Source organism: Lathyrus oleraceus, chromosome 3 (genome assembly GCF_024323335.1).
Source record: "Lathyrus oleraceus cultivar Zhongwan6 chromosome 3, CAAS_Psat_ZW6_1.0, whole genome shotgun sequence".
In the NCBI taxonomy this organism is placed as follows: Eukaryota; Viridiplantae; Streptophyta; class Magnoliopsida; order Fabales; family Fabaceae; genus Lathyrus; species Lathyrus oleraceus.
Window position 1 is genome coordinate 73,572,324 of NC_066581.1, and position 12,220 is coordinate 73,584,543.

Genomic DNA, 12,220 nt, shown 5'->3' on the forward strand with positions numbered 1-12,220 from the left:
AGAAATAGTGTAATAAATCCACTGAAGAACAATGACATCAAGAGTGGACCATTGTTCATGATTGACGTCGGTAACGGTTGGTGGCTTTTTTTCGATAGATGGAACGATGTGATGTAGGACTCGATGTGAGTGAGCATGGATGCAGAAAAGCTCGGTCCATGTACCATATTGATCTTTTTCCATCTCAAGAATAATAGAAATGCGGTTCTTAATATTGGAGACGATAATAGCGGGATGAAACTCCTTTTCGGAACCTCGAAACGTGGTGTTCTTGGGCTGACCGGAATCACCAGTATCAATGGATTTGTGGGTATCGGCGTCACTGTGTTCTGAATGCTCTGAATCAAACATGGTTGTAGGTGTCGATCATAGAACAAGGATCAGAATCGCGTGGGTCCTTGTGCACGGTGGTGTGCGAGCGAACAAAGGCGGAAGGGAAGAGAATATGGTGGTTCTCGTCTTCGGCAACGGCGGTACAGAAAACAATAGTCCTGTTGCGGCGATAGACTTCAAGGAGGGAGAAGACACATGCGGCGGCGGACTATAATGAGGGAGAAGAAGAAACGCGTTTCTGCGTTTGCTTTTTTTTAGAGAGAGGTCGGTTAGGATTGATACCATGTAAGATAATGAAAATCGTATCCTTCTCATTAATCTGAATATAATATATATACATCAATGTGTAACATAATTATAGGAAACTAATTATGACTAATTATAACAAAATATTTCATTCTATCAATTAATAATCATATAATCCGTTACAAATATAAACTCTCTTTTTCAAGAAATCTCCTATTGTGTCCGTTCATCACCCCAAACTTTTTCATATTGTTAATTAATTTAAAAAATACTTTTTTTATTATTATTTATTATGAGAAAAATGTGATTTTGAGATAATCAATCATTCCGTCGAGATTATATTAAATGTATTTAAATTGATATGTTTTTTTCAACCTGTGAGACCCATAAAAACGATATATATTTTCTTCTTCTATGTCATGCAACCAAACGATGAAAGCTTAACTTTCAATAACCTTTTCATTCTCTATACTTTCCATCCACTTAATTTCTCTTAAAACAAACTTTGTCTAAAGTTGTCATTGATGTGAGTATAGAGACAAATATTATAGTATCTAGTTGAGATATTTAAAATCACTCTATCGTGAGTAGTACCGCACCCTTTAAAACAATTGTGGTAGAGAGGATATTAGAATATACCAAGTTATAACTATGGGTATATTTCCACAACAACAAAAGAAAAAACCATGAGTATATACCATGAGCAAATGGCTAAGAGAAGCACGCCAGAATTGATAGTGGTATTTATATTTTATTATAGAAACTAAAATTAGGTGAGTTTGGTAAAAAGAATTAGCGTCTAGACAAATTTTAGAGATCATAAAACGATGACAATACATATAGATTATTTATCCTAACTCTTAAGGGCATCTTTAATAATTTCTCTTTGGAATAATCTAATTTAAATTTCATACATTATTAACAAGCTTCGTATATATGGAACTCGTATGTATTTTGTTTTAATATAAAAAGTATCTTAATTAATTATTATAAAGTATTTTATTGTAAACCAAATCAATTGATTCCATTAGCGATCATTAATCCGCTAAGTTAAAGAGAAAGAGCACAAGGTTTTGTGAAAGTTTAGGATAAGAGGTAAATGCCTTTTAGTTTTGCTTTATTAATATTCTCTCTATTTCATATTCAATAAAAAGAATTCTATGTCTTCTTTTATGAGTATTGTATATTTAATTATTTTGATATAAAATAAAGATAAGTTATAGTAAGATTTTTTTAGTAGGATATATATATATATATATATATATATATATATAACAGTTGTGGGTTTTTCATAGTTATTATAGTTTACTAAAAGATGATTTATAAAACATATTAAACTAATATAATCTAATATATTTAAAAATATAGAGTAATATTTATATAATACTATCTCCATGCTACAATTTAAAAAAAATATTTTATTAAAAACTGACATGTGATATTTATATGAAATATTTTATTTCTTTAAATATAACGTTCGTAATAAATAAAGAGATTGATTATTATGCACTGTTGGTGTAAAAAATTGTACAATATTAATACATTATAATCATCTATTTGTGTTACTCTACATATGATTATAATAAAAGTCAAACTTCTTTAACAAATCAATAATTATGTAAAATATTTTTATATTATCGATGCATTTCAATTAAATTTATAAATAAAAATAAATAAAATAATACCATCCACAACTTAAAGAACATATCATATTTACACATGACACATAAATTTAGTTATATAAATAATTTTATATTACAAAATAAATGATAAATTAATTTATAAAATTATATCTAGTAATATTATATAAAAAAGTATGATCAATTCTACTACGATTTCTAAAAACAACTAAAATTTTGGTTAAAAGTAATAAAATTTTAGAAAACAGAGTTTAACATAAAATAAATATTGTTATATTAAATTTAATTCAATTTAAATATAGTGTTGGTAAAAATATTATATGATTAATAAATTTTAATTATTTATAGAAGTAATTTTTATTTTTATTTTTATAAAATTTAATTATTTATACAGATTAAATACTAAAATAATCATGTTTCAAATAAAAAATTCGCCCATATGAGCAAGTGCCACAAGCACTGGCGCACCATAGAGTATGTCGCATGCTTATATGTCACGTACTGGCGTATGCATGCATCTTTTAGGAGCATGTACACAGACACTAGATACCGACTATGTTAGATACCGACTATATTGTTGTCTTGTTTTTTTATAATTATTTTAATAATAAAATAATATTAAATAAAATGTTTATTAAAAAAATTATAATATTATTCCATAAAAAAGAATTACACGACGATTAGATATACATTTAATGCCCCGTTCGATCGTAACGTCCACCAATTCCACACTCGGACGCGTTCGCTTACCTTCGAGGTCTCTCACAATTTCTCTGAGGAGTTTGGAGTCTCCTAATATTCGTCTGAGGTAAGGTGGTTGGTGCGAGAGTCCCGATATATCTAACAAAATCATATCCACCAATAGTTGGCGTTGCCGTAATCGAGTGCTCATTTGTTATAGTTGGGTTACGTGTGGGCGGATGGGTTGGTTGCTTGAATTGAGATATTGAATCGTTTTAAAAACGAAGCAATGGTTCTTGGGGGCCAAACACCAAGAACCATTGCTTCGTTTTTAAAAATTGAATGTGATATTTGGGTGTACATTGGTTATGAGTTATGGTGGGATGTGGTGAAATCATATGTATCAGCGCTATGGTACGATGTGATGGAAGCATATGATTGTTAGTGACATGGGTCATGCTTTTGATTTTGTGTTTGAGTGTGTGACATGAATTGGATGCAGAATTGAATGTATGTGGATTCATAATCATGTTCGATTGATGGGAGAGAATGAACTATTTATAAAAAATCATAAATAACATACTAGTCAATTGCTATGACGCATGCTCCTAGATGGTGTATGCATGCGCCATAGACATTAACATGATATTAATGCATGCGCATTATTCAGGACCGACCCAATTATATTGGAGGCTCCGTTCTAATTATAAAAATGGGTCCAATTTTTTTTTAAAACACAATTATAATAATTAAAAAATATATATAAAAAATACAATTATATATTAATTAAAAATAAATTTAATTATAATTATTTTGAGTTTAGATCAATCTTGATTTTTGTATATATTGAGTTTTTATCATAATATTTTTTTTGATTAGTGAGTTTTTTTAATAATATTTTATTTATTTTTATTAATATTTATGAAAAAATTAAAAATTTCAAAAATTGGGACCCTCTAATATTTGGGCTCCTGTACTACAGCACATGCACATGGCCGACCCTGAGAGTATTCTAAGACGTATTAGTTTATTAGTTTAAAATTTGATTGCAAATGTCTTTTTATTTTGGGACAATTCTTTTTAAAACATGGTTACTTTAGTATTAATTTGGAAATATAGTCTAAAAAAATTTATTTGAAAAATTGCTTTTGATTCTATTTTTACTTGATGTATAAAATTAACCTCTTCTATTTCAAACTCAAACAAATTTATTATTTATTATTTTCTTTTTGAAAATCGACAAAAATTTTAGCTCATTTTTTTATCTATATAGTATTATGAAAATTCTAATATAATAATTGATCACATTTCATAAATAATATATCATTTAAAGATAAATATATAAGAAAATAGAAGATAAGTTTGATTAATCACCTACAATACACTACAGTGCAGTCTACTAATATAGTAACAAAATCTGTTATAGCAACACAAGACCAAAACGAAACATACAACGGAATAATAAAGTAATAAAAGATGGACACGTAAACCATTTTCTCTGACTATAAACTCTGAGCTCTCGCGCTATGTTAAACACGTTGCACTTTTCATCACTCTCACTCTTAACTTTTTCCGCTTCAGTCAAGTTCTCGTCACTTCCGTCGTCTAGAACAACAACCTTCACCGTTCATCATCGTCGCGCGTCATGTCTACGCACCCTAAGTTTACTCGAGTGCCCAGTATCAGAGACAGAGTTCAAGATACTCTCTCTGCTCATCGTAACGAACTCATCTCTCTTCTCTCCAGGTCCATCATCATCATCATCATCTTCTTCTTTATAATGTTTTGTTATTATGCATGTTTTTTACTTTTGTTATTTCTAGATATGTTGCTCAGGGGAAAGGGATTTTGCAACCGCATAATTTGATTGATGAACTTGATAATATACTTGGCGAGGATCATGCAACACTGGATCTTAAAAATGGTCCATTTGGCCAAATTATCAACTCTGCACAGGTTTATTATTATTATTGTTTTATTATCTAGTTTGATCATGGTTCATTTTTAGTCACTTTCTAAAATTGTATTTATGCTCATTTTTTTACAATATTTAGTTTCTACAATTTTTGATGATGAAACGTGTGCGCAACTGTGTATAGTTGAGGATCTTGAAGTGAAACTGTCTATACTTTTTGAAAGTTACTTAACTATAACCATAACAGATTAAGCTTAAGCGTGTGTTTGATTCTGCAGTGAATTTTATTTTTTATTTTTAATGAGTTGGTTAAGTAAAATTGATTTTGTGTAAGTTTGGTTTAAATTTTGGAAGAGCCAAAAGCAATTCTAGAGATTTGATTCCATAATGATTTTGAGGTGTTTGGTTCTTCTGGAGTAGAATTGATTCTGCTTCTAGAATTGATTGAAGCTACAATTTGTAGCTTTCACTCGTCATTTTTTACACTGTTGTTTGACTTACCTTTACATAAATGTATCCAATCATAAATCACTTTACATCTAACTCATTTTTAATCGGAATCAATTCTACAAAATCAAATCACTCAGGATCAATTCTCCTCCTCACTGCAGAACCAAGAAAACACTCCGGTTAAAAGTGAGTTGATGGTAAAAAGATTCATGGTTGGATAAATTTATGCAAAAGTCAGTTGGAGAATAAATTTTAGTCTAAAAATCACATTTAGACTCAAAAGCTACACATTCTAGCTCTAAGTAGAATCAATTCTGAAAAGCATAATCAATTCTGCTCGAGAACAACCAAACATGTTAAAATCAATTCTACACCTCCTGAATCAATTCTGCATGCTCGAAACGAGAAACCAAACATACACTAAGAGAGAGATTTAACATATTGTTGAAAACATGTATCGTTATTTTTGTGACAGGAAGCCATAGTTTTGCCTCCTTTTGTGGCAATAGCAGTTCGTCCCAGACCAGGTGTTTGGGAGTATGTCCGTGTTAATGTCTTTGAACTCAGTGTGGAGCAGTTGAGTGTTTCTGAATATCTCAGCTTCAAAGAAGAACTTGTAGAAGGAAAGTAAGAAATCTACTGTATAGCTTTTATTATAAGAAATCAACTCTGAGACTGTTGTGATAACCGTTTGTGTTATATTCTGTAATAGGAGTAATGATAACATTATATTGGAGCTTGACCTTGAGCCATTTAATGCATCATTTCCCCGTCCAACTCGCTCGTCTTCCATTGGGAACGGTGTGCAGTTTCTCAACCGCCACCTCTCGTCAAATATGTTCCGTAACAAAGATTGCTTGGAACCCTTGCTTGATTTCCTCCGTGTTCACACATATAAAGGCCATGTATGTTCTCCCTGTGTAATGCAATCGTTTTTACTTTTAATGAAGTGTTTAAGCTAGACGACTACAGTTATAGTTTAAAAAAACACAATTTGACCCTAAATATCTCTCCCATATTATAATGTTACAGGCACTGATGTTAAATGATAGAATACAAAGCATTTCCAAACTTCAGTCTGCTTTGGTCAAGGCTGAGGATCATCTTTCTAAGCTTGCGCCTGATACACTCTATTCTGAGTTTGAATATGAGTAAGCTAATGCTCTGCGATGAACAATTATATCTTTACTGTGCATTATAAATGATGTGAGCATTTTATAGGATATTTTGACGTAAATTTTTTCTTCCGACTCTCTTATCAATTTAGATTACAAGGAACGGGGTTCGAGAGAGGTTGGGGTGATACTGCTGCTCGGGTTTTAGAGATGATGCATCTTCTATTGGATATTCTTCAGGCTCCTGATCCTTCTACACTAGAGACTTTTCTTGGAAGAGTGCCTATGGTGTTCAATGTTGTTATATTGTCTCCACATGGCTTCTTTGGGCAAGCAAATGTCCTCGGCTTGCCTGACACTGGTGGCCAGGTATTCGTAATTATCATGTTATTAAGAACAATTAAGCTGGACATGTATGCAGTGTTCAGTGCCACCTATCGTCCGATTGATTCCATCCATTTTTGTTTGAGTTTTTATATGTTGAATGCTATTCAACACAAAAGTTTTTTATATCTCCAGGTTGTTTATATACTAGATCAAGTGCGGGCCCTTGAGAGTGAGATGCTAGTTCGGATCAAGAAACAAGGACTTGATTTCACTCCTAGAATTCTAATTGTAAGTGGATTTTCTTGGAATCGAGTTCTTCTTATTTGACAGGGCTATATTGTAATTGGTTGCTTTTTAAAGTTCAAATCAAATTAAAATTTGTCTGTTTCTTTGAAGGTTACTAGGTTAATACCTGATGCAAAGGGGACAACATGCAACCAGCGACTCGAAAGAGTCAGTGGCACTGAATACACACATATTTTGCGTGTTCCATTCCGATCAGAAAAAGGAATTCTTCGTAAATGGATCTCAAGGTTTGATGTCTGGCCTTTCCTGGAAACTTTTGCAGAGGTAAAGCTCATCAATATTTATAGCTTGAATATTAATCCGACACTAATGATTATTAGGAATGAATAATTTCATAACTTAGTTAAGGCATGATAGAGTTCTAGTTATGCATGATATATATTACATGTGCTAGCTTTTCCACCTAATATCAATGGTTGCACTTTTCCACAGGATGTTGCCAGTGAAATTGCTGCCGAGTTACAATGTTATCCCGATTTCATCATAGGAAACTACAGTGATGGGAATCTCGTTGCATCTTTATTGGCTTACAAAATGGGAGTTACCCAGGTTCTTCTCCCTCTCCTTTGTCATCTTATCTTTCGATACAAAATTTGAAAGCTTGTGCTAGGTCTGCTGAGAATGTTTGCTTCATAGACTTGAATATTTGTGTGTGTAGTGCACAATCGCGCATGCATTGGAGAAGACAAAGTATCCAGATTCAGATATATATTGGAAGAAATTCGAAGATAAATACCATTTTTCTTGTCAGTTCACTGCTGATCTAATAGCCATGAACAATGCTGATTTTATCATCACCAGTACATACCAAGAGATTGCTGGAACGTAAGTAATTTTATCATTATGTATGGCATGCTTCAAGACTTTTGATAAATCACTTCTTGTTAGTCTGTTTTATACTGCTCTCCCTTTTATAAATTGTTCGGCTTGTTAATATAATCTATTATGCAACATTTTTTCCATCACTTTTATAAGCTCGTGAGCTATTTATACTTTGGAGATAAAGCTGCAATACAAATGATTGCATGTTGTTTTGCAACTATATGCTCCTAAATAGAAGATTCCATGTTGTATTTCAAATATGATTTGCTTGTTTTTATGGAACCTTGCATCCCATTTGGCATTGTGTGTGTAGACATCTGGTGATTCTGCCGAGAAACTTGGCCTTCTTTGTTTGGTGTAGCACAATTTGTTGGGTAGTAATGACATAATTAAAGTCCACCGAGTTATGACACTAAAGACGCCTATCCATTTTGCTTCTAATCTGTCTATAGATTTCTTATCCCTTATGCTAATTAACATTTAAGTTTTTTTTTCTAGTTCTACAAGTCTTCATATATATTTTTTCGCTTTCTATTAGAATAATGTTTCTCATTTCATTTTCTTAACGTACGTTGTGTTCCAGGAAGAATACTATTGGCCAGTATGAGAGTCACACTGCTTTTACTCTTCCGGGACTGTATAGAGTTGTCCACGGCATTGATGTTTTTGATCCCAAGTTCAACATTGTCTCTCCTGGAGCAGATATGACAATATATTTTCCATACTCTGATAAGGAGAAAAGACTCACGGCCCTACACAGTTCAATTGAAAAGCTATTATACGGTACCGAGCAGACCGATGAGTACATGTGAGTCAATTGCAGTTGCAGAAATATTTAATTTAGGTTATTTATGCCTATAACAATCCATTATGTTATCTGTTATGCATCATGCTAAAAATGTATGGTCTATTAGCTTCCACTTTACAGTCCTTGCTCATTATTCAGTACCAATGCCATGTTTAAAATCACACCATGATCTTCACGTGTTTATTTATCACAAGGGATATAATATCTAAAGCTATTGGTATGAACTGTTGAGAAGCATGCCACATTTTTCAGATATCATTGTGACAGTAAGCAATCATTTTGGTTCTTAAATATGTACGGCGTTGTCACTGTAGTCCTGTAATGTATCAAAATTGCAAAAACATACCCAAATGCATCTTTCGTTAGTCAATATGGTCCTCCTATGTGTCTTTTGTTTGATAGTTTGGTCATCCAATGCATCTTGTGATAGTCAATTTGATCCATAATATTACTAACAAAAGACACTTGGAAATGTTTTGTAATTTTGATACATTAAGAGACTATAGTGACAATGTCTGACACATTAAGGACTAAAATGGCTAACTACTCAAAATGTGATTATAACAGTTAATGAGTTTATCTTTGTCTCTATGTGGCAGTGGTTCACTGACAGACCGGTCAAAGCCTATAATTTTCTCCATGGCAAGGCTAGACAGAGTTAAAAACATAACTGGTTTGGTAGAAAGCTATGCTAAGAACAGCAAATTGAGGGAACTTGTCAACCTTGTGGTAGTAGCTGGTTATATTGATGTCAAAAAGTCCAGTGACAGAGAAGAAATTGAAGAGATCGAGAAGATGCATGATCTCATGAAGCAATACAATTTGAATGGCGAGTTTCGATGGATTACTGCCCAAACAAATAGAGCACGTAACGGGGAGCTGTATCGCTACATAGCAGATACAAAAGGCGCTTTCGTTCAGGTATTATGCGAACGACTACTGTTTGATCCATCATTCAAGCATCATTTGTAACTCTCATCTTTTGCTGCAGCCTGCTTTCTATGAAGCTTTTGGACTTACAGTTGTGGAGGCCATGACTTGTGGACTCCCTACGTTTGCTACTAACCATGGTGGTCCTGCTGAGATCATCGAGCATGGTGTATCGGGATTCCATATTGATCCTTATCATCCTGACCAAGCATCAGAGCTATTGGTTGATTTTTTCCAACGATGTAAGGAGGACCCAAATCACTGGAATAAAGTATCCGATGGTGGCCTTCAAAGAATATACGAAAGGTCAGTTACTTTTTTATAAAAGTTGATTGCTTTTGATATTGATACTAAAATGCTAAGAAAATAATAATCAGGTACACATGGAAGATTTATTCTGAAAGGCTTATGACCTTGGCTGGAGTTTATAGTTTCTGGAAATATGTTTCCAAACTAGAGAGACGCGAAACTCGGCGATATCTTGAGATGTTCTACATTCTTAAGTTCCGTGATTTGGTAAGTGATATTACAATTTACATCTACTCCCCTGTTGGGATGCTATGATATGGGATTATAAATTTTATCATCTCTATATGCAGTACCGATATTTCAGTTTATCAAGTCTCGTAGAAACAAATGATAGTTGTACTAGCATTGACCTCAAATTTGTGGTTTTCAACTTTTTTTTCCAGGCAAACTCTGTTCCAATAGCAAAGGATGATGCAAATTAACCTGTCCTGCTGGTGCATGGCTGCTTTATGTTTTTATCAGCAGACAATAAGAGTCTTGTATGTATATAAAAGTCTGCTTCTTGTGTTGTAAATTAATATGTTTCTGAAGACTTGGAGGAGTTTCATGGAAGCATGCCCATGTAAGCTTTTATTATATCAGAAATGCTGAGAGCAGTTTTCAATCATGTGAAAGCTGGAAGACATTTCAATGTCTCTTTTACTTTTCATGTAAAATAGTTAAAGGAATGGTGATAAATAAGCATGTCTACCCCTTCCTGTGTGAAAATCAAAGCAATAAAAACTAGCAATATAATTTTAAACTGCTGAATAGTTGAAACAAAAGATGCACACAACACATGTCATAGAAGTGTGTTCTGAGATTTATCCATGAGTGTACAAGATAAATCAAAACTAGAGGTACACTAATTTTGATTTGTGTACTATTTTTATCATATAAATAGATAGGCTAGTCCTCGTCACATTGAAATAAGCTAAATAAGCTTATGCTAAATAAGTTTATTTGAGGATTGTCCTAATAAGAACCTTATATGATCAAGCAAAGGAAGACTTAAGCTTATTTGAGGTTTGTCCTAATGAGAATTTTAAATATCGAGGAAGACTTAGTCTAACACTTCGATTATTATAAAGAATTGATTATCATGGCAGCAACAAAAAAAAGTGTGATTTAATATCGATTCTAATTTTAATATCAAACGAAAAAAAAAATAGTAAATAGAGAGGCATGCAAAGCTTACATTGGTTTATTGGTTTGTTGAATTAAGTATCCTTATCTATGCTATAACTTTCATATACCCCACCAGTAGCATACTTCACTGAAAATTGAAAATTCTAGAACAAAGAGAAATAAATTTGGGGAAAAACCACACTAGTAGTATACTTCACTGAAAATTCTAAAACAAAGAAATAAAATTGTGTTAGAAATAGATCCATTTATTCCTTGTAATATAACTTCAACAAATATATCAAAAAAATCTAAATAATTATTTCATAAAGTTATGAGAGTTTTAACATCAAGAAACCATCAAGAAAAAAGACTGAAAATACTATACCATAGCAGTAAGATTAGATTAACTTTGATTTTGCAGTAATACTGCTTTATCGAAACACCAGATTACATGATTAAGGATGACTTTGTTTTAGTTTCGTTTTTCAAAATATTAAAAGTTTTTCTAAATTTACTTTTTATAAATTAAAAAATTAATTTTGATATACTATGACATAAACTTACATTATTGAAGATCAAAGTATAGTCAAAATAACAATTTTTTCAAAAAGATCTATTTCAAAAATGATTTTTATGAAAAATTATTTGAAATAGCTTCAAAATTAAGTGAGTTTTTAAAATTTTAATATTCAATTTTTTTTTTATAAAGTGATGAAATACCTAAAATAATTATTCAAATTAAATTTTCATTTATAACTTTTATGAAAAAGTTTCTTTCTAAATTTTTTTTACATCAAAATATATTATATTCTAAAAATCATTTAAAAAATATCCAAAACAAACATACCCTTAGTTTTAAGGTGTGAAACGATTAAGCAAAGAAAACTAATAGAAAATTTCAAAAAGGTTTAATTTTTATACACTACATATAAGTTGTGGCACGATGAAGCAGGGAAAACGAAACAAAAACAGTTTGATTTGTATACACTACTTGTAAGAAGAAAAAAAACTGGATCTATTTTCTCATCTTGTAGATTTGATTTCATTTTCTCCGTGATATATAGATTTGGATCTAAATTAATAGTCAAAGATGAAGAGAAAAAGAATATAGGACATAATGAATGAAGAAGCGAAAATTTTAAAAATGGAACAAAAATTATTAAAAAAACATGTAAAAATATTCGAAGTTAATGAAAACGAAAATGTATTAAACAATGAAACTGAATCTAAA

General features: G+C 31.7%; 1 protein-coding gene across 1 annotated transcript; it reads left to right on the top strand.

The window, feature by feature from the left end:
* Positions 1 to 4,335: 4,335 nt before the first annotated feature.
* Positions 4,336 to 10,959, top strand: LOC127132648 (sucrose synthase 2). Its single transcript, NM_001427728.1, has 15 exons — positions 4,336 to 4,646; positions 4,724 to 4,856; positions 5,741 to 5,892; positions 5,978 to 6,170; positions 6,298 to 6,416; positions 6,533 to 6,749; positions 6,900 to 6,995; positions 7,104 to 7,277; positions 7,446 to 7,562; positions 7,672 to 7,838; positions 8,419 to 8,643; positions 9,243 to 9,564; positions 9,635 to 9,879; positions 9,951 to 10,089; positions 10,266 to 10,959. The coding sequence occupies exons 1-15, from the start codon at positions 4,546 to 4,548 to the stop codon at positions 10,302 to 10,304; spliced, it is 2,439 nt and encodes an 812-aa protein (NP_001414657.1). The 5' UTR covers positions 4,336 to 4,545; the 3' UTR covers positions 10,305 to 10,959.
* Positions 10,960 to 12,220: the final 1,261 nt, after the last annotated feature.